Source organism: Pleurodeles waltl, chromosome 10 (genome assembly GCF_031143425.1).
Source record: "Pleurodeles waltl isolate 20211129_DDA chromosome 10, aPleWal1.hap1.20221129, whole genome shotgun sequence".
NCBI lineage: Eukaryota > Metazoa > Chordata > Amphibia > Caudata > Salamandridae > Pleurodeles > Pleurodeles waltl.
In genome coordinates, this window is record NC_090449.1 from 11032877 (window position 1) to 11055523 (window position 22647).

Here is a 22647-nt window from a genome sequence, read left to right on the forward strand (position 1 = left end):
GTCCCGGTCTCACGGTTCCTCCCCAGAGAAGCTTCCTTCTGCCCCCGTTGTACAGTTTCTGTCCTTAACACCCGCATGTACAGAAAAAGGCAACAAACGGCTGGAAGCTAATGCTGGAGCTCTCGGGGCTGGTCTGGCCCACGGGAGACCCCTGTGCCAGGGGGACAGCCTCTCCGCTGGGTGGGGCGGATCGGGATGGGGCTGAACTGGGAGCGCACGAGCCAAGAGTAACCTTTACTGAATGAGGTCTCTCCCCACAGGTACCTGGAGTACAACCGCATCCCGCACACGGATCCGGTGGAGTATGAGCTGCGCTGGGGGCCCCGCGCCCTGAAGGAGACCTCCAAGCAGAAGATCCTGGAGTTCGTTGCCATGGTAATATCAGTGCCGTGTGATGGACTTCGGCCATCGAGACTTCACTGGCAGTGCCGCCATCTTCCCTGACATGCGAACATTAGCCTAAAAAATGTGCACTTTAGTGCCCATGTTCCAACTTTCATGCTTTCATTTTATTTTTTAAACATTAGTTCTTATCTCATTTCAACACCTAATTACTATGTCACCTTAACCTTAGTTTTTCAATGGGTTTATTTTCTTATTTTTTATTTTGAGCACAAGAGCTTATTACCATACCTGACTAAAACACTGCTTTAACCATTGTTTTTTTTCTCCAGTGAATTTCTGTTCTTTTTAATCATATTCAAAGTTAAGTACATTTTTTTTAAAACTAACATGCATGCCATATTTAGACAGACATATATTTATATTTTTTTTTACTATTTATTACTTTTAAACTTTAAATGCCAGTTGCACTGGCATGTTCAACTAACAAATAAAATGCATTCTGTTGTTGCCAGGGGAAGACCTATTGGCTTTAGAAATGGCCCTGATGGTGGAGGTACAATGGTAGAGCTGATGTGTAGGCCCCGGCCCGCAGTGCTATGCAAAAGCGAAGCAGTGGGCACTTGTAAACATCCTGCTTCAGCACCAGCCTCCTTACTTCATGCAGTGGAGTTGTGTAGGGGAACGGCGTGTGTTTGTTGCGCAGGGGAGCGGTGTGGGTTTGTTGCGGATGGGTGTAGCGTGTGTTTGTTGCGGAGGGGAGTGGTATTTGGTTGCGACGTGTGTTTGTTGCAGAGGTGAGCAGCGTGTGTTGTGGTGGGGAGCAACGCATGTTTGTTGTGGAGGGGTGCGCTGTTGTGGAGGGGAGCGCTGTGTGTGTGCTTGTTGTGGAGGGGAGTACCGTGTGTTTGTTGTGGAGGGAAGCGGCGTATGTTTGTTTGTTGTGGAGGGGAGAGCAGTGTGTTTGTTGTGGAGGGGAGCGCCGTCTGTGTTTTGTGGAGGGAAGCGCCATATTTGTTGTGGTGGGGAGTGCCGTGTGTTTGTTGTGGAGGGGAGCGCCGTATGTTTGTTGTGGAGGGCAGCGGCATATTTGTTGTGGTGGGGAGCGGCGTGTGTTTATTGTGGAGGGAAGTGGCGTGTATTTGTTGTTGGGATCGGAGTGTGTTTTTTGTGGAGGAAAGCGGCGTGTATTTGTTGTGGAGGAAAGCGGCGTGTATTTGTTGTGGTGGGGAGCGCCGTGTGTTTGTTGTGGTGGGGACCGCTGTGTGTGTTTGTTGTGAAGGGGAGCGCTGTGTGTGTTTGTTGTGGAGGGGAGCGCTGTGTGTGTTTGTTGTGGAGGGGAGCGCTGTGTGTGTTTGTTGTGGAGGGGAGCGCTGTGTGTGTTTGTTGTGGAGGGGAGCGCTGTGTGTGTTTGTTGTGGAGGGGAGCGCTGTGTGTTTTTGTTGTGGAGGGGAGCGCTGTGTGTTTTTGTTGTGGAGGGGAGCGCTGTGTGTTTTTGTTGTGGAGGGGAGCGCCGTGTGTTTGTTGTGGAGGGGAGCACCGTGTGTTTGTTGTGGAGGGGAGCGCTGTGTTTGTTGTGGAGGGGCGCGCCGTGTGTTTGTTGCGGAGGGGAGCGCCGTGTGTTTGTTGCGGAGGGGAGCGCCGTGTGTTTGTTGTGGAGGGGACTGCCGTGTGTTTGTTGCGGAGGGGACTGCCGTGTGTTTGTTGCGGAGGGGGGACTGCCGTGTGTTTGTTGCGGAGGGGACTGCCGTGTGTTTGTTGCGGAGGGGACTGCCGTGTGTTTGTTGCGGAGGGGACTGCCGTGTGTTTGTTGCGGAGGGGACTGCCGTGTGTTTGTTGCGGAGGGGACTGCCGTGTGTTTGTTGCGGAGGGGACTGCCGTGTGTTTGTTGCGGAGGGGACTGCCGTGTGTTTGTTGCGGAGGGGACTGCCGTGTGTTTGTTGCGGAGGGGACTGCCGTGTGTTTGTTGCGGAGGGGACTGCTGTGTGTTTGTTGCGGAGGGGACTGCCGTGTGTTTGTTGCGGAGGGGAGCGCCGTATGTTTGTTGCGGAGGGGAGCGCCGTATGTTTGTTGCGGAGGGGAGCGCCGTATGTTTGTTGCGGAGGGGACTGCCGTGTGTTTGTTGCGGAGGGGACTGCCGTGTGTTTGTTGCGGAGGGGACTGCCGTGTGTTTGTTGCGGAGGGGAGCGCCGTGTGTTTGTTGCGGAGGGGAGCGCCGTGTGTTTGTTGCGGAGGGGAGCGCCGTATGTTTGTTGTGGAGGGGAGCGCCGTATGTTTGTTGTGGAGGGGGGCAGCATATTTGTTGTGGTGGGTAGTGGTGTGTGTTTATTGTGGAGGGAAGCAGCGTTTGTTTATTGTGGAGGGAAGCAGCGTGTGTTTATTGTGGAGGGAAGCAGCGTGTGTTTGTTGTGGTGGGGAGCAGGGTGTGTTTGTTGTGGAGGGCAGCAGTATATTTGTTGTGGTGGGGAGTGGCGTGTGTTTATTGTGGAGGGAAGCAGCGTGTGTTTGTAGTGGTGGGGAGCAGGGTGTGTTTGTTGTGGAGGGGAGTGCCGTGTGTTTGTTGTGGAGGGAAGCGGGGTGTGTTTGTTGTGGAGGGGAGCGGGGTGTGTTTGTTGTGGAGGGAAGTGGCGTGGAGTTGTTGTGGTGGGGATCGGGGTGTGTTTGTTGTGGAGGGGAGCGGGGTGTGTTTGTTGTGGAGGGGAGCGGGGTGTGTTTGTTGTGGAGGGGAGCGGGGTGTGTTTGTTGTGGAGGGGAGCGGGGTGTGTTTGTTGTGGAGGGAAGCGGCGTGTGTTTGTTGTGGAAGGGAGCAGGGTGTGTTTGTTGTGGAGGGGAGCCCCGTGTGCTTGTTGTGGAGGGGAGCGCCTTATGTTTGTTGTGGAGGAAGCGGCATATTTGTTGTAGTGGGGAGTGGCGTGTGTTTATTGTGGAGGGAAGTGGCGTGTATTTGTTGTGGGGAGCGGAGTGTTGTGGAGGGAAGCGGCGTGTGTTTGTTGTGGGGGGTGGGGTGTGTTTGTTGTGGAGGGGAGCGGCGTGTGTTTGTTGTGGGGGGAGCGGGGTGTGTTTGTTGTGGAGGGGAGCACCATGTGTGTGTTTGTTGTGGAGGGGAGCGCCGTGTGTTTGTTGCGGAGGGGAGCGCCGTGTGTTTGTTGCGGAGGGGAGCGCCGTGTGTTTGTTGCGGAGGGGAGCGCCGTGTGTTTGTTGCGGAGGGGAGCGCCGTGTGTTTGTTGCGGAGGGGAGCGCCGTGTGTTTGTTGCGGAGGGGACTGCCGTGTGTTTGTTGCGGAGGGGACTGCCGTGTGTTTGTTGCGGAGGGGACTGCCGTGTGTTTGTTGCGGAGGGGACTGCCGTGTGTTTGTTGCGGAGGGGACTGCCGTGTGTTTGTTGCGGAGGGGACTGCCGTGTGTTTGTTGCGGAGGGGACTGCCGTGTGTTTGTTGCGGAGGGGACTGCCGTGTGTTTGTTGCGGAGGGGACTGCCGTGTGTTTGTTGCGGAGGGGACTGCCGTGTGTTTGTTGCGGAGGGGAGCGCCGTATGTTTGTTGCGGAGGGGAGCGCCGTATGTTTGTTGCGGAGGGGAGCGCCGTATGTTTGTTGCGGAGGGGAGCGCCGTGTGTTTGTTGCGGAGGGGACTGCCGTGTGTTTGTTGCGGAGTGGACTGCCGTGTGTTTGTTGTGGAGGGGACCGTTGTGTGTTTGTTGTGGAGGGGAGCGCTGTGTGTTTGTTGTGGAGGGGAGCGCTGTGTGTTTGTTGTGGAGGGGAGCGCCGTGTGTTTGTTGTGGAGGGGAGCGCCGTGTGTTTGTTGTGGAGGGGAGCGCCGTGTGTTTGTTGTGGAGGGGAGCGCCGTATGTTTGTTGTGGAGGGGAGCGCCGTATGTTTGTTGTGGAGGGGGGCAGCATATTTGTTGTGGTGGGTAGTGGTGTGTGTTTATTGTGGAGGGAAGCAGCGTTTGTTTATTGTGGAGGGAAGCAGCGTGTGTTTATTGTGGAGGGAAGCAGCGTGTGTTTGTTGTGGTGGGGAGCAGGGTGTGTTTGTTGTGGAGGGCAGCAGTATATTTGTTGTGGTGGGGAGTGGCGTGTGTTTATTGTGGAGGGAAGCAGCGTGTGTTTGTAGTGGTGGGGAGCAGGGTGTGTTTGTTGTGGAGGGGAGTGCCGTGTGTTTGTTGTGGAGGGAAGCGGGGTGTGTTTGTTGTGGAGGGGAGCGGGGTGTGTTTGTTGTGGAGGGAAGTGGCGTGGAGTTGTTGTGGTGGGGATCGGGGTGTGTTTGTTGTGGAGGGGAGCGGGGTGTGTTTGTTGTGGAGGGGAGCGGGGTGTGTTTGTTGTGGAGGGGAGCGGGGTGTGTTTGTTGTGGAGGGAAGCGGCGTGTGTTTGTTGTGGAAGGGAGCAGGGTGTGTTTGTTGTGGAGGGGAGCCCCGTGTGCTTGTTGTGGAGGGGAGCGCCTTATGTTTGTTGTGGAGGAAGCGGCATATTTGTTGTAGTGGGGAGTGGCGTGTGTTTATTGTGGAGGGAAGTGGCGTGTATTTGTTGTGGGGAGCGGAGTGTTGTGGAGGGAAGCGGCGTGTGTTTGTTGTGGGGGGTGGGGTGTGTTTGTTGTGGAGGGGAGCGGCGTGTGTTTGTTGTGGGGGGAGCGGGGTGTGTTTGTTGTGGAGGGGAGCACCATGTGTGTGTTTGTTGTGGAGGGGAGCGCCGTGTGTTTGTTGTGGAGGGGAGCGCCGTGTGTTTGTTGTGGAGGGGAGCGCCTTACGTTTGTTGTGGAGGGAAGCAGCATATTTGTTGTGGTGGGGAGTGGCGTGTGTTTATTGTGGAGAGAAGTGGCGTGTCTTTGTTGTGGTGGGGAGCGGAGTGTGTTTGTTGTGGAGGGAAGCGGGGTGTATTTGTCGTGGTGGGGAGCGGGGTGTGTTTGTCGTGGAGTGCAGCGGCGTGTGTTTGTCGTGGAGTGCAGCGGCGTGTGTTTGTCTTGAAGTCACACATGGTATTGTGAAGCAGTATCTGTTCATACAGGACAAGGGTAAAAGACAGTACTTGATGGAAATCACAATATTATAGACAAAATAGTGCATTTCTACAATGAAAAGGAAATATTGAAAGACAAAAGGAGTCTTTTCTAAGAAACAGTAAATGTTTGTGGATAAAAAGTCTTTTAATAGAAGTTAGACTCTGCTATGTTGGACAAATTAAGAATATTTACTCAAAATTAGGAGGTCTGGTTTCGGGATCACATCTCCTCTCACCGAACATGACCATAGACTGGTGGGAGACGAGGGCTTGAGAGGCGTCTGTCTGGATTGCTCCATCCTGTCTCTTGTCTGGTGTAGTTGGTCTTTCTACGCCAGCAGTTTAAAAGCTCTCCGACTGCCACTGAAAGACCAGTGGGTGAGAGGCTGCGGTTCATGGGATAGACTGCACCAGCCTTTGCTCTTCTCTGAGGGACTGAATTGTGTGACTCTTGTGCACTTGGGTGTAAATCTCTAAGGCTTGACTCATCCAGCTATGCTGGCTGCAGGAAAGGATACTATAAAAGGGTCTTGCAATGGGGGAACCTGTGCGTGGGTAATGAAGGGACATTACAGTGATGCACAAACCCCCTTTCACCTGGTGCCAGAATTCGTCGTTTTGTGCTTTGTAAAATTGGCTGACTTGCACCTTTTTGTCTTTTCGTTCCCGCCCCTCAGATCCAGAGCAAGGACCCCAAGTCATGGACGTCGCAGTACAAGGAGGCCCAGGCGGAGGCTGTCCCACCCCCTGCAACCCCAGGGCCCTCCCAGGCAAGCCGGCGGTAGTGACCGACACCATGGACGGGGAGTGGAAGAGTTGAGCGGGGTCAGCTGCGTGGCTGGAGGCGGCTCCTTTTAGAGCACCTAGCAAGGACAGCACGTGTGGAGTCTCTCAGTGGCCTATCCTTGGTGGCACATCGAAACCCAGCTCGTGCACCCGCTGACGACGCCTCACACGCCGAGGCTGACCACGACATTTACCCCCAGACCACCGGCAAGTGACACTTTCATTGACACCAAAGACATGTCTACAGGATGTGGGGAGAATGGTGGGCGAGTGTTCCAACACCTGAGGGGGAGGGGCTTGGGGCCTTCCTGTGGGAGGGGCTAAGGGCCTCTGTCTCATGTGCTTCCGGTCTAGGCCTCTAGGGGGCATTACAGCCCTGAGGTGGGGACTGTGCCCCTTTAGTATATGGATTGTTAGATTAGCTTTTGTGCCAAGTTGTATATTTCTTTGAAATAGTCTTAGGACGGAAAGTGTTTTCGTTTTTTGTTGTTAATTTTTTTAATTTGTTTTTGATGTCCATTTTTTTTGTTTTCAATAAACCTTTTCGATTCTATATGGCAGTGTGAGTGTTTGCTTTATGTCCCCAAGACAGGGCACATGGTTGTACAAATTCAAGAATACTCTGTCAGTCTTGGGTTTGATCGGCCAGCACGACCTCAGAAATTGAAGACAAGAATCTGTGCAGTACAAGCAGGTGAGACATGAGGTAGGGCGATTGTCCACGCTTTAATGCCTTTGTACAGTCAGGATCAGCTGGGCAGGGGGCGACAAGAGACCTCAGACTGGGTGACTGATGGGAGGAATGGGCACCAATCGAAACCGCTCTTCTCTGGACAGGCACACCTGGCCTTGCACATCCTGGTATGCAGACTTTCATGAATTCTAGACTATTTGTAAAGGGTGACCCTAAACTAGATGGGCAGAGAAGGGGTGAGCTACACAGACTTCCAGATAAGTCCAAATATAAATGAACGTTGTCCTCTAGAGAGAGCAATCGCTAGTCACAGCTTCAGGTTGGGGTGCTGGTGCCCTTTCCTCCACCCCGCCCTGTACCACATGAAATTACATTAAATGTACATGTACCATCCAAGTGTCCCACATAAGAAGTGGGGTGCTGTCACCAGGCTGGTGTTATTTGAAGGCTGTCTGCAGGACGGTGAGCTCAGGGGTCCAGGCACTGGGCACCTCCTCGGTGGACTGGACGATCCCTGTGGCCTCTCCAGGGCGGTGTGCCCAGGGGTTAAGACAGTGGGCACCTCCTTGGTGGACTGGAAAGTCCCCGTGGCCTCTCCTGCATCAGTATGCAAGTGGTCCAGACACTGGGCACCTCTTTGTCCAGTCCACCAGTCTCTGGACCCTCGGGCACACCAATCCAGGAGAAGCCACAGATTGTCTAGCCCACCAAGGAGGTACCCAGTGCTGGACCCCCGGGGACGCCAATTGAGAAAAGGCTACAGAAACTTGGCACCTTCTTGGTGGACTGAACCGTCTTGGTGACCTCTCCAGAATGGTGTGCCCGGTGGTCCAGATACTGGGCACCTCCTTGGTGCACTGAACCGTCTTGGTGACCTCTCCAGAATGGTGTGCCTGAGGGTCCACACAGTGGGCACCTCCTTGGTGGACTGGATAGTCTCAGTGGCCTCTCCTGAATCAGTGTGCCTGGAGGTCCAGACAGTGGGCACCTCCTTGGTGGACTGGACCGTCTTGATAACCTCTCCTGGATTGGTGTGCCTGAGGGTCCACACAGTGGGCACCTCCTTGGTGGATAGTCTCAGTGGCCTCTCCTGAATCAGTGTGCCTGGAGGTCCAGACAGTGGGCACCTCCTTGGTGGACTGGACCGTCTTGATGGCCTCTCCTGGACTGGTGTGCCTGAGGGTCCACACAGTGGGCACCTCCTTGGTGGATTGGATAGTCTCAGTGGCCTCTCCTGGCTTGGTGTCCCTGGGGTCTGTTCTATGCGCAGAGGGCGACGGGGCGCAGGGGCTCTGAGGATTCAACCAGCAGGGGGATGGTCTCTCTGGTCACTCTATACCACCTGGCGTACTCCTGTCCTTAGCCCACACAGATGCCGGCGTGCCCTGGGTGAGTGTCCGGTTGGCATGGGGTGCCTGCACACAGGTTCCATCTTCTGAGCCCCTGGGTGAGGTATGTCTTGAAGGTAGAGCACTCTCAGACCCACTGTCCCTTTGGTGGACATTTCATATCCATCTTCCAGGCTTGTCTTGGCTGCCTCTGAGACTGGAGGGTCCTTCAGGGCAGATAATCAACCCACCCAAACCTGAACCTCCAAGGGGCCGAGGATTCACATTTTAAGGGAAGATCTTGTACTTCTAGTCAAACAAAAATATAGATGTTCTTCACAGCAAAAATATTGTCTTTGAGGTTAAAAAATACCAGAAAATGTTAGAGCTTCTTAAAACCTATGATTCCAGTCGTCTAAAAGTGCTCCGGGACCGTGTCCAGCGCCTCCTCTGGGTCTCTGGAAACTTCCACGTTCTGTGTAAAGAAAAAAGTAAATGTTTTTAGCGTCAAAGGAGAGCGAGGCGCTGGATGAGATCTTTGGTTTCAGATCTGAAGGGCGAAGTTCTGCATGGTGAGGGGTTGCAGAAAGTATAGCTACCACACATGCATGCACTGGCACGCCTGTGCCAAGGGAGCACGCCCATGCATGCACTGCCACACCTGTGCCAAGGGAGCACGCCCATGCATGCACTGGCACGCCTGTGCCAAGGGAGCACGCCCATGCATGCATTGCCACACCTGTGCCAAGGGACCACACCCATGCATGTACTGCCACACCTGTGCCAAGGGAGCACACCCCTGCATGCACTGCCACACCTGTGCCAAGGGAGCACACCCATGCATGCACTGCCACTCCTATGCCAAGGGAGCACACCCAAGCATGCACTGCCACTCCTGTGCCAAGGGAGCACACCCCAGCATGCACTGCCACTCCTGCGCCAAGGGAGCTTACCCAAGCATGCACTGCCACTCCTGTGCCAAGGGAGCACACCCATGCATGCACTGCCACTCCTGCGCCAAGGGAGCGCACCCAAGCATGCACTGCCACTCCTGCGCCAAGGGAGCGCACCCAAGCATGCAGTGCCACTCCTGTGCCAAGGGAGCACACCCATGCACTGCCACCCCTGTGCCAAGGGAGCGCATTGATGCAGAATTGCTACACCTGCCCCAAGGAAGCATACCAATAGGTGTTGCTTTGCCAGTTCAAAGTACACATGCCAGTCCATGCATGTTCACACCTGTGTAAGCAAGAGTCCTCATGCATACGTTGCAGCACATGCCAGGATAGCACCCAGTGCAGGCAATGCCAGCCCCTTCATGCGTGTTGCGCCTGCACCTAAAAAGCGCGTTGAGGCGGGCGTTGCCACACCTGCGCTGGTGTAAAGAATGCACACCTATGTGTAACGTAAGAGGCTTCTATGTGGGTAAACAAAGGTGCCATGGTGAGCACCCACACAGTGGGCACCTCAGAGACCATGCTGGTGAGCTCAGTATGGCAGGGGCATAGCCTGCAGTCTGGAGCAGGTCACCCAGTGTTCATTATTCCTGAGTCACATCACAGCAAGCCCTGAGAGACCCCAGGGCTTCTATGCGCCGACTGACTAGTGCAGTTGCGGTCTGTAGGAACCATATCAGTGCATCCCTTAAGGCGCCACCAGCAGAGATGGACTCGCTGTGCAGTGTCATACACCAGGCATGGAGGTTAAGAGTGAGAAGCGAGGTGGTGACAGCGTTCCTTCCACCGCTCACCCCACGGAATGATGTAGGCACCCAGCCCGGTTAGCAAAGAAGTGAAACATACCATTAAAGGGCCACTCTTTGGGCCTGACTGGGAACTCGCCTGCCCCCATTTCTCAATCCTGGCATCACAGCCCGGCGGCCGACCTCAGGCTGCCCATACGTACCCATGCATGTGTGCATTCCTCCCTGTTGCCAGCTGCAGGGTGCCAGCATGGATTGGCAGCACTCCCGACAGTTTATCAGATGCTTGCTGCCCATGGGCATGGCTGGTGCTATTCAAGCCTGGTTGCAGTGTATGTGTGTCTTCCTATAGGTGGGTCCCAGCAGCTGACCCTCAAAATAATTATTTAAGCAGCGGCCAAGTCCTGCCCCTCTGAGCTGAGGTGGCACTGGGGCCCTGAAGGAAAGCCTTTGATCTGGCTCCACGTCTGCACCCCTGCAAATGCCCAACTTCGCAGGACCAACCCAAGGAGGGCGAGTATCTCTCTCTACAGACTCAGGCCCATATTTATGAGAGCCTTGTGTCACGTTTGCACCACGCAAGTGGTATATGCGTGATGCAGGGCTCTAAGTCAGATTTATGAGGCCAGGCAAAGCCACTTTGCAAGGCTTTAAGTGGCCTCCTAAATCTCGAGTACGCCGCCATGGGTAGGCGTTTCAGGAGCGTTGCGGTGGGTGTTACCCCACAACTCATGGATTTTGACACATTCCCAAATTTACAAGCCCTTGTAAACATAGGGAAGCGCCACAACCTTACACCTCCCTAGGGGAGGCGCAACGAGGATAACTATCGTTTTTTCTCCATGTTTTTTCCTCTTTCTATCTGCGCTGCTTTCTGCAGCACACACAGCGAAAAATGCCTCAGGGGATAGTTTTTGTACAGGAAGGTGTACCTTCCTGCACAAAACATTCTTACCTGCAACGCAGGCACCCCTGCACCATGATGGAAGGGAGTCTGCGTTGGTGGTAGCCTGCCGAAATGACACCAACGCATGGGGAAAGGATATGGCCGTGCCATGTTCCATAGATACAGTGCATTCCTGCTCGTCCTGTGTGACGCAGTACAACGCGGCAAGGTGACTCGCTGCGCGGCCATGCTCCAAAAGCTCAAATATGCTCCTCTGGGTCTAACCCGGCTCTTCCGAGTAGAGCTCTGCGGATCTCCGCTGATTTGTTTAATATGAATCTGCCACCCTGCAGCCCACCCATGGAGTCCAGCATCTTAACTGGGGGTGGTGGAGAAGTTGTTTCAAATTAGAAATTTGTGGATTTAGACCTTCTTAATGTCAGCAATGCGACGCTTGCAGGACACTGATTGCACGTCCACAATGCCTGACATGTTCGCACAATCTTCAAATGGCACCTTCCGCCCCTGGCCTCTAATCCTCAGATGGTTCCTTCCACCCCTGGCCTCTAATCCTCAAATGGTTCCTTCCACCGCTGCGCTCTGTTACAAGCCACACAATCTTCAAAGGTTCCTTCCACCCGTGGGCTCTGCCACACAATCTTCAAATGGCCCTTTCCGTCCCTCTGCTTTAATCTTCAAATGGTTCCTTCCATTCCTTTCTGGGCTCTGTTACAAGCCACCAAACCGAGTTGCTTACACTAGAGAACATTGAAGGCGTCGCAAGGCCTCACATAATCAGGGGTTTTACTCCATGGGCACAGTATCTTTGCAGGGAAGCTCCCAGAGGATTGAGTGATGCTTGCCGTCTCCTAAAGAGTGTAGTAATCAGGTCTGAAGTTTGTAAACCTGCAGATGCGCCTGAGGGAAGATGTGTGAGGATGCAGACGCACCAGCACACAGGCTGCTGAGAAGTGTGCGAGGGGGGGTGGAGACATTCATATCTGGACTCCTGAATCTGAGTTCAAGAGATTAAAGTAAGCAGGTCTGAGACCCTAACATTTTAATCAAATTATTTTTTCTGAACGTTCAAGAATGTTCAATCTATTTCCAGTAAGTACAGTTTAATGTCCTTATTTTTGGCACTGCCCTACTGGCCTTTGTGTGGTTTCTCACAAACATCTGAAAATATTTCTGCATCTTTCGACAAGCGTACTTCCATGAAGAGGTGTTGTTCCCAAAGATGAGAACTTCCCTCTTGTCCGTGTGGAGCTTGAGTCAGTTTTCCTTCATCCAGTTGGCAATGTTCATCCAGCATCTGTGGAAGTTGGCTCTGGGGGTGGAGGGGTCGTCTGACAGCGAGAGGATGAGCGGAGTGTCGTCAGCATAGCAGATGACGTGTGCGTGAGATCGGATGATGCTGGCGAGGGAGGTCATGTATGTGTTGAAGAGGGTGAGACCGGGGATGATCCTTGAGGTACCCCACAGATTTTCTTCTTGGGTTTAGATGTGAATGGTGGGAGACGGATTCTCTGTGTTCTTCTGATGAGGTATGAAGTGATCCATTTGAGTGCGTCTCCCTGGATGCCAATGTGGTGGAGTTGATCAAGATGTGATGGGATTCAGTGTCGAAGGCGGCGGCTGACAGATCCAGGAGGATGAGGGCATCTGTTTCGCTGCGCTCCAGGATGGCTCCAGTGTCGTCTGTGACTGCATCAGGGCTGCCTCCGAGCTGTAATTGACTCCGAATTCGGATTGAGAGGGTCCAGGACGTTCCTGCATTCTAGATGTTTGGTTAGTTGCTGGTTGATTGGCTTCTCTAGAATCTTTGCTGGAAAGGGTTGTAGTGAGATGGGCTGGTAGTTCTTGGGTTGTGCTGGGTCGGTGGATGGTTTCTTCAGACGGGGCTGCACCTCAACCTGTTTCCAGACTTCCAGGAAGGAGGCTGTGGTGATGGAAGTGTTCTCGACTTTCTTGAGCTCGTCCCCTTGAGGTAACGGAATCCTCCATAGCAAACCCATTTGTGCTTGGAACAGAAAAAATTCCAGAGTAAACACAGCAATAAATCCACGACCTCCAATGCAGTTTGAAGCTGGTACATCAGTCATCAGAACTTTCTGGAAGGTCGTCCTGTGCAGGAGGATCTAGACAAGGCTAACCATTCCAGATCAATCAGTTTGTCGGCCAGTGACACTATTAAATATCAATTCAGGGATCTTTCTGGTAAGAAATTTGGGCCATATGTAGAAAACTTAGGAATAGCAGAATCTGAATTGTGATTCTTACTAGATCACAATTTGGAAATTGCAATTCCTAATGTACTAATTATATATTTTTAAAAAGTGATTATTAGTGAGGTCGCAAATTGATCTGCCTCATGAATATTAATGAGGTAGGTCGCAATTTGTGACCCACCAGGGTATCGCACCAATCACAGGGATGGTGCCTGCTTGGGTGAGCAGACCACCGTGTCTGTGATTGCTTTTTAATAAAGCAAACGATTTTTTCTTTGAAATGCAGCCTGTTTTCCTTAAAGCAAAATGGGATCCGTTTCAAAAGAAAAATTATACTTTTAAGTTTCATTTTTCAAGAGTAGGATCACTGCCTACTCTTAACAGATATATAATTTTTGAATTCTCAAAGGAGAAGGGTCCCATGAGGACTCCATCCCATTTGCGAATCGTTACCACTACCTTTCAGTAATCAGTCAAAACTTAGGGGGTGATTCTGAATCTGGCGGGCGGCGGAGGCCGCCCGCCAGAATTCCGCCCCCATTATACCGCTCCGCGGTCAGAAGACCGCGGAGGGTATTATGAGTTTTTCCCTGGGCTGGCGGGGGGTCTCCAAAAGACCGCCCGCCAGCCCAGGGAAAAACTCCCTTCCCACGAGGATGCCGGCTTGTAATCGAGCAGGCGGAGTGGGAAGGTGCGACGGGTGCAGTGGCACCCGTCGCGTATTTCAGTGTCTGCAAGGCAGACACTGAAATACTTTGCGGGGCCCTCTTACGGGGGCCCCTGCCGTGCCCATGCCATTGGCCCCGCGACCCCCCCTACCGCCATCCTGTTCATGGCGGCTTTCCCGCCATGAACAGGATGGCGGTAGGGGGGGTCAGAATCCTCATGGCGGCGGAGCGCGCTCCGCCGCCATGAAGGATTCCCCCGAGCAGCGGTAAGTCGGCGGGAGCCTGCCGACTTGCCGCTTCTGACCGCGGCTGAACCGCCGCGGTCAGAATGCTCGTGGGAGCACCGCCAGCCTGTTGGCGGTGCTCCCGTGGTCGGTGGCCCTGGCGGGCACCGGCCGCCAGGGTCAGAATGACCCCCTTAATGTTTTGCAACCGTAATTGGGTTCCAAAAATTTATAGATACTGCTGTGAATCGTTATTTGGAAGAGACGCCGTAAACACATCCCTTCCAAACACTGAATTACAATTTGGCTTTTGTACATTTAAAAATGCTTTTTTGCTTTTGAAAACAGCCAAAAAGGTTTTGTGTGTACGGCCCTTCATTCCCAATGGTGCCTCAATGCAATTCTGTTGCATCTTTCCAGCAGCTCCTTCTGCCCTGGCATATTGTGACCCCAACTACAGCTGAAGATGACGTCCCTGGTGACCATCCCTTCAGCCAGAAGCTTCATCCTCTACCCTTTAGGCATCTTTCCTTTCATGGAGAAGGTGGTGTTTAGGGCACGGCCTTTTGTTTCTACTGAAAGCCCTACAGAAGTTCCATATTCAGGTATTCCATGTTTCTTCCGTATTTTCCCGATACCACACTCTTCGTTGAGCGGATTCTACCTGTTGTTGCTCCGTAGGTGAGCACTTTTTATTCTACACTGTGGCAGATTAGACTCATTGGCTGCTGCTGCTGTTGAAGGATAGTTTGTTTGCTGCACATTTATGCACCTCCAGATGTTTGGAGGACTACTGCCGGGCAAGGACATTTGTAGGGCAGCTGACTGGGCTACAGTGCACACTTTCTACATCCACTATTGTCTGGAAGGATGGTCAGTTTCAGGAAGAGAGATCTGAGCAGTCAGTGAGCCTGGCGCCCTTACGCTGTCTCCCTCCCCCTCTTGGGTATAGCTCTTCTGATGAGCTGGTGACATGGAAGAGAGATGGACGCCTAGATGAGACACCGGTACTGAAGGTTGGTTGTCCAGTGAAGTGTTCCTCCCTCTTGCCTGTAATTAATAAGCGAGAGAGATGGACAGATGCATGAGAACCATTGACTTCAACTTGTCTCTGGTAATCTCTGCTTTGGGTTCTCTGATGCCCACCCTCTGACCCGCCCCCTCTCACCATCAGGTCCTGGTGACTGGATCTGGATGCCCACATGCACGAGTGTGGCATAGCTTCATGCACTAAGGTACATATGCAGTTCCAGCGGCATGCGACTCTCTTTAGATCTTAAGCTCTGGTGTGCGCCCAGGTCCAAGCATGCGAGCAATGTATGGAAGTTTAATTGTGTTCTTAGAGCTTCTTATTATCAAGTTCACATTAAATGCCACTGTCATGACATGTTAAACTATTGCCGCTCCGTCAGTAGCTATTAGTTGCATTTCTTCTCCATTGCGGTCTCATTTCCTGTGTACGATGGACTCTGTATCAAAACTGCTGATAACTCAATTTAAATAGGGATTATTGGAACTATGGTGCCCTTAAAAAGAAACTGTGTCAAGCGGTGACCTTTTCAATAGGTGTCCTTTCCACCCAGCGCCTTGAATGTTTTACTTTGAATTCCCAAACGCAGGTAATAGGAAAGCCCCCACTTGAGTGAAAATGGATTCCCTCCAAGTTGACTCACGGGTGGTGTTTGTTGTCTCCTTGGTAGTGATTGGTTCATCTGCTGCAGGAGATCTCAAAGAGCAACACTAGGTGGCAGCAGAGAAAGCCCTAGGGTGCACCCTTGATAGACCCAGAGACGGTGTGAACATGTGGAGTTAATTCAGGGAGGCACTCGAGGCCCTACTGTCACAGCGGTTAGTCAGGAGAGGGGTGTGGTGCAGAACCAGTTACCTGTGGACACACGGAGATGGATGTGCAGAGAGGCGCTGCCTGGCCCAGATCGTCCAGGGAGGGCTTTTTGGTTGGTTCTGGGCTAGCCATGGGCATTGCGTGGAAATGGCGGTACAAGGGAGCCTTGCTGGGCATTCGCGATAGATGCTGGCAAGCAGGGCACAGACAATAAGGCAAAGAAGAGAGAAACAACGTGAGCGAGTGGGAGAAAAAAAAAAAGAACAAACAGAAGGGAGAGGAAAATGAAGAAGGATAGAACATGGATGCCGCGTGAGGAGGTGGGAAGACACAAGGGGGTTATTTACAAGAGGCCTGCGCTGCCAAAGCGTCACTTGTTCCGAGGGGCGCCAGCTTCTCAATCATATCTATGGGACGGCGCAAAGCGACCCTGCGTGGCTTCGCATGGCCTCATCGATATGGAGCAAGGCAGCTAAAGCGCTGCATTGCATTGCTCTGTTTCATGAACGCTGCGTTGCCTGTTCCCACACAACACCCATTGATTTTGATGCTGCCCCAGATTCAGAAAATCACGTAAACCTGGTTCAGCAACTAAACCTTTCGCCTACCCTGAACAGGTGTAACGCTGAGAAATGTTTTCACTTCTCTTTCTTTTTTTCTTCTGTCCATATGTGCTGCATTCTGCAGCACACACAGAACGAGGAAAACGCCTCCATGGATTGTTTTTGTGCAGGAAGTTGTCCTGCCAACAACGCAGGGTGCAAGGGTGCCTGCGTTGGTGCTAGGCAGCAAATTGTGCGCCGGTGCTGGCTGAAAGAGATGCACCGCATCTTGTAATTAGGGTGCATTCCTGCCCTTTTGATTAGCGTAGGGCAGCGCAGCGAGAAGACTCGCAGCGCTCTCGTACACTAAATGTTTGTAAATGAGGCCCCAGGGGTATAACAAGGAAGGACAAAAAGCAAACCGAGTAAGGCGGAACTGAAGGAGGAAAGCGGCAAAGCACAGAGACCTAGTAGCAGAAAGAATGCGTTGCACGGGGAGGACAAGGCCAAGCAAAAAGAAAACACGAGGGACAGGGCGACACCTCTGGGGAAAAAAATGAGAAGGGGGAAGAAAGAATGTGCTAATGGAGTAAGAGGCACACAAGGAGTTAAATGAGCAGAAAATAGCAAAGCGGTGACCAAAGAACTAGAAAAGAGAAGGGGTTGTAAAGGAAAAGAAAAGAGAGCAGAAAGAGGTCTAAGAACTAGAGAAGTGAGACCAAACCGAGAGATGAAACGAAGGGTAAAAGAAGGTGGCGAGAGAAGAGTCTAAATAACCAGCGGGCAGCAGTGTGAGGGGAAGGACGACCAAGGACAAAAGAGGCAGAAGCATCAGAGAGAACTGGAGAGAAAGCCAAGGCAGAGTGAGAGGAGGAAGCAGGCAGGAGAGCAGAGGGGACATGCAGAGCAATGACAACAACATGGACTGGAGGGAAAGTACATATAGACCAAAGGGAAAGCTGCTCCTAGACCTTTCAACTGCAGACCAAGACCTCAAACACCCTGAATTACTTCTGAACCACCCGCTCTTGGTTCTTTGAACACCTATGATGTAAGCTTAGGGTGCCTTCCTCTCTCTTCCAGCCGCTGGCTGCCTGCGAAGTAAGCTTAGGGTGCCTTACTATCTCTCCCAGCTCCTGCCTGATTGCATGGTAAGCTTAAGGCGCCTTAACATCTCTCCCAGCTCCTGGCTGCCTACGATGTAAGCTCAGAGTGCCTTACTATCTCTCCTAGCAGATTGCGATGTAAGCTTAAGGCGTCTTCCTATCTCTCCCAGTTCCTGGCCGCTGCGATGTAAGCTTAAGATGCCTTACTATCTCTCCCAGCCAGATACGACTTAAGCTCAGAGCATCTTACTATCTCTCCCAGCTCCAGGCAAGCTACGACTTAGGCTTAGGGCACCTTACTATCTCTCCAAGCTCCTGGCCAGCTACAACTTAAGCTTAGGTCGTCTCATGATCTCTCCCCGCTCCTGGCCGGCTACGACTTCAGCTTAGAGCGCCTTGCTATCTCTGCCAGCTCCTGGCTGAATACGACTTAAGCTTAGGGCGCCTTACTCTCTCTCCCAGCAGGCTACGACTTCAGCTTAGGGCACCTTACTATCTCTCCCAGCTCCTGGCTGGCTACAACTAAGCTTAGGGCACCTTACTAACTCTCCCAGCTCCTGGTCGGCTACAACTAAGCTTAGGGCACCTTACTATCTCTCCCAGCTCCTGGTCGGATACGACTTAGGCTTAGGGAGCCTTACTATCTCTCCCAGCTCCTGGTCGGCTACGATTTCAGCTTAGAGCGCCTTGCTATCTCTGCCAACTCCTGGCTGGATACGACTTAAGCTTAGGGCGCCTTACTCTCTCTCCCAGCAGGCTACGGCTTCAGCTTAGGGCATCTTACTATCTCTCCCAGCTCCTGGTTGGCTACAACTAAGCTTAGGGCACCTTACTAACTCTCCCAGCTCCTGGTCGGCTACAACTAAGCTTAGGGCACCTTACTATCTCTCCCAGCTCCTGGCCGGATACGACTTAAGCTTAGGGAGCCTTACTATCTCTCCCAGCTCCTGGTCGGCTACGATTTCAGCTTAGAGCGCCTTGCTATCTCTGCCAACTCCTGGCTGGATACGACTTAAGATTAGGGCGCCTTACTCTCTCTCCCAGCAGGCTACGGCTTCAGCTTAGGGCACCTTACTATCTCTCCCAGCTCCTGGCCGGCTACACCTTAAGCTTAGGGCACCTTACTGGCTCTCCCAGCTCCTGGCCGGATACGACTTAAGCTTAGGGTGCCTTATGATCTCTCCCAGCTCCTGGCCGGATATGACTTAAGCTTAGGGTGCCTTATGATCTCTCCCAGCTCCTGGCCAGCTACGACTTAAGCTTAGGGCACCTTATGATCTTTCCCAGCTCCTGGACACCTGTGAAGTAAGCTTAGAGCGCCTTATGATCTCTCCCAGACCCTAAACACCTGTGATGTAAGCTTAGGGTGCCTTATGATCTCTCCCAGCTCCTGGCCGGATATGACTTAAGCTTAGGGTGCCTTATGATCTCTCCCAGCTCCTGGCCAGCTACGACTTAAGCTTAGGGCACCTTATGATCTTTCCCAGCTCCTGGACACCTGTGAAGTAAGCTTAGAGCGCCTTATGATCTCTCCCAGACCCTAAACACCTGTGATGTAAGCTTAGGGTGCCTTATGATCTCTCCTAGCTCCTGGACACCTGTGATGTAAGCTTAGGGCGCCTTATGATCTCTCCCAGCTCCTGGACACCTGCGATGTTAGCTTAGGGCGCCCTATGATCTCTCCTAGCTCCTGGACACCTGCGATGTTAGCTTAGGGCGCCTTATGATCTCTCCTAGCTCCTGGACACCTGCGATGTAAGCTTAGGGCGCCTTATGATCTCTCCTAGCTCCTGGACACCTGCAATGTAAGCTTAGGGCGCCTTATGATCTCTCCTAGCTTCTGGACACCTGCGATGTAAGCTTAGGGTGCCTTATGATCTCTCCTAGCTCCTGGACACCTGTGATGAAAGCTTAGGGTGCTTTATGATCTCTCCCAGCCCCTGGACACCTGTGATGTAAGCTTAGGGTGCCTTGCTATCGCTCCTAGCTCCCGGACACCTGCGATGTAAGCTTAGGGTGCCTTATGATCTCTCCCAGCTCCTGGACACCTGCGATGTAAGCTTAGGGTGCCTTATGATCTCTCCCAGCTCCTGGACACCTGTGATGAAAGCTTAGGGTGCCTTATGATCTCTCCCAGCTCCTGGACACCTGTGATGTAAGCTTAGGGTGCCTTATGATCTCTCCTAGCTCCTGGACACCTGCGATGTAAGCTTAGGGTGCCTTATGATCTCTCCTAGCTCCTGGACACCTGCGATGTAAGCTTAGGGTGCCTTATGATCTCTCCCAGCCCCTGGACACCTGCGATGTAAGCTTAGGGTGCCTCCTGGACACCTGCGATGTAAGCTTAGGGTGCCTTATGATCTCTCCCAGCTCCTGGACACCTGTGATGAAAGCTTAGGGTGCCTTATGATCTCTCCCAGCTCCTGGACACCTGTGATGAAAGCTTAGGGTGCCTTATGATCTCTCCCAGCTCCTGGACACCTGTGATGAAAGCTTAGGGTGCTTTATGATCTCTCCCAGCCCCTGGACACCTGTGATGTAAGCTTAGGGTGCCTTGCTATCGCTCCTAGCTCCCGGACACCTGCGATGTAAGCTTAGGGTGCCTTATGATCTCTCCTAGCCCCTGGACACCTGTGATGTAAGCTTAGGGTGCCTTATGATCTCTCCCAGCTCCTGGACACCTGCGATGTTAGCTTAGGGTGCTTTATGATCTCTCCCAGCTCCTGGACACCCGTGATGTAAGCTTAGGGCGCCTTATGATCTCTCCCAGCTCCTGGACACCCGTGATGTAAGCTTAGGGTGCCTTATGATCTCTCCTAGCTCCTGGACACCTGCGATGTAAGCTTAGGGTGCCTTATGATCTCTCCTAGCTCCTGGACACCTGTGATGTAAGCTTAGGGAGCCTTATGATCTCTCCCAGCTCCTGGACACCTGTGATGTAAGCTTAGGGTGCCTTATGATCTTTCCCAGCTCCTGGACACCTGTGAAGTAAGGTTAGAGCGCCTTATGATCTCTCCCAGACCCTAAACACCTGTGATGTAAGCTTAGGGTGCCTTATGATCTCTCCTAGCTCCTGGACACCTGTGATGTAAGCTTAGGGCGCCTTATGATCTCTCCCAGCTCCTGGACACCTGCGATGTTAGCTTAGGGCGCCTTGCTATCGCTCCTAGCTCCCGGACACCTGCGATGTAAGCTTAGGGTGCCTTATGATCTCTCCCAGCTCCTGGACACCTGTGATGTAAGCTTAGGGCGCCTTGCTATCGCTCCTAGCTCCTGGACACCTGTGATGTAAGCTTAGGGCGCCTTATGATCTCTCCCAGCTCCTGGACACCTGTGATGTAAGCTTAGGGCGCCTTATGATCTCTCCTAGCTCCTGGACACCTGTGATGTAAGCTTAGGGTGCCTTATGATCTCTCCTAGCTCCTGGACACCTGTGATGAAAGCTTAGGGTGCTTTATGATCTCTCCCAGCCCCTGGACACCTGTGATGTAAGCTTAGGGTGCCTTGCTATCGCTCCCAGCTCCTGGACACCTGTGATGTAAGCTTAGGGTGCCTTGCTATCGCTCCTAGCTCCCGGACACCTGCGATGTAAGCTTAGGGTGCCTTATGATCTCTCCTAGCCCCTGGACACCTGTGATGTAAGCTTAGGGCGCCTTATGATCTCTCCCAGCTCCTGGACACCTGTGATGTAAGCTTAGGGTGCCTTGCTATCGCTCCTAGCTCCCGGACACCTGCGATGTAAGCTTAGGGTGCCTTATGATCTCTCCTAGCCCCTGGACACCTGTGATGTAAGCTTAGGGCGCCTTATGATCTCTCCCAGCTCCCGGACACCTGCGATGTAAGCTTAGGGTGCTTTATGATCTCTCCCAGCCCCTGGACACCTGTGATGTAAGCTTAGGGTGCCTTGCTATCGCTCCCAGCTCCCGGACACCTGCGATGTAAGCTTAGGGTGCCTTATGATCTCTCCCAGCTCCTGGACATCTGTGATGTAAGCTTAGGGCGCCTTATGATCTCTCCCAGCCCCTGGACACCTGTGATGTAAGCTTAGGGTGCCTTGCTATCGCTCCTAGCTCCCGGACACCTGCGATGTAAGCTTAGGGTGCCTTATGATCTCTCCTAGCCCCTGGACACCTGTGATGTAAGCTTAGGGTGCCTTATGATCTCTCCCAGCTCCTGGACACCTGTGATGTAAGCTTAGGGCGCCTTATGATCTCTCCCAGCTCCTGGACACCTGTGATGTAAGCTTAGGGCGCCTTATGATCTCTCCCAGCTGCTGGACACTCATTGTCATTATCCATCTATGCTGAACGCTGTGAAGGATTCTTATCTTCAAAGTTTGTTTTGAGTCAAGCTCAAGATCCACATCTTTCTCTTGTCTCAACCTTTTGCTGTCTCTGCCCCCTGGTCCTTCTCTCTGCTGTTCTTCTACATCCGATGACTTTACTATTTCACCTCCCTCATGTATTCTCCCTGCTTCCTTTGAATCTGCTGCAGTCCTTCCATTGATGAAAAAATCTTAGATTCCTCAGGTTTATCAAACTTCTGTCCTCTTTCTCTTCTTCCCTATTTTTCACAAATTCTTTGATTATGTATCCCTATTTCTTGTTATGTTATCTTATTAGGTATTTATTGGGTGTATGTACACCAAAAAGGTGTGTTGGCCCGGAGGTAAAGTTTGGCAATTGCAAGCAGAAATAAGTCATAGGCTTATCTAAGCAGCCAAGCTTCTCAGTGTTCCCTGAAACCCACATAGTTGCCTGTAGATCTCATAGCAAGGGGGAGAGTGTCCCAGGTGTGGGGAGCAATCACTGAAAACCTAGCCCCGCCCAGCCTCTTCGTTTTGCTTCTTGGAACAGTCAGTAGGTTCAGATGAGCTGATCTCAGATGTCCATTAGGGGCGCAGTGCTGAGTTCTAGTAGATGCAAAGGCTGGACTTTTGCCGCAGAGGGATTTAAAAGTTATGCAGCCTGTTTTAAAAATGGTCCTCTGGGCTACTGGGGGCCAGTGCATCTTTTCCCTCAAGGGTGAGGTGCGGGAATGTCTAGGCTGATTAAAAGACCAGTCGGGCTGCTTGGTTTTGCACTATTTTCAATCTGTGGTTTAGGCCAATGGGGAGCCCCTGATAGGGAGCATTAGCACAGTCTATCCGGAACATCACTAAGGCAATGATAATTTGAATGATCGTTTCAAAGTTGAAGTACCTCCTGATTTTTCTAATTCTCTGAAGTTAGTGACCGCGTCAGGAAGTCACAGCACCTATCCAGAGTTTTGTGGATAGATCATCGTCAGTGAGGATTCCAAGGCTTT

The 22647-nt window shown here is 52.4% G+C and overlaps 2 protein-coding genes across 6 annotated transcripts in view; one reads left to right on the top strand and one right to left on the bottom strand.

The window, feature by feature from the left end:
- LOC138260892 (non-structural maintenance of chromosomes element 3 homolog) overlaps nt 1-6669 on the top strand; it is a 52107-nt gene extending 45438 nt beyond the window's left edge. Inside the window, exons 10-11 of one of the 2 annotated variants that reach the window (XM_069209369.1) lie at nt 261-375; nt 6008-6669. In XM_069209369.1, the coding sequence (XP_069065470.1) occupies nt 261-375; nt 6008-6115 (223 nt within the window). In that variant the 3' untranslated portion in view covers nt 6116-6669. The remainder of the gene's footprint in view (nt 1-260; nt 376-6007) is intronic. The other variant, XM_069209370.1, reaches the window with a different exon arrangement.
- PFKFB1 (6-phosphofructo-2-kinase/fructose-2,6-biphosphatase 1) overlaps nt 6649-22647 on the bottom strand; it is a 116507-nt gene continuing 100508 nt past the window's right edge. For 3 of the 4 annotated variants that reach the window (XM_069209366.1, XM_069209368.1, XM_069209365.1), the window contains 2 exons: nt 15735-15881; nt 8414-8613 (listed from right to left, as the gene is read on the bottom strand). In XM_069209366.1, coding sequence (XP_069065467.1) covers nt 8554-8613; nt 15735-15881 — 207 coding nt within the window. In that variant the 3' untranslated portion in view covers nt 8414-8553. Of the gene's footprint in view, nt 8614-15734; nt 15882-22647 lie in introns of all 4 variants that reach the window. The other variant, XM_069209367.1, reaches the window with a different exon arrangement.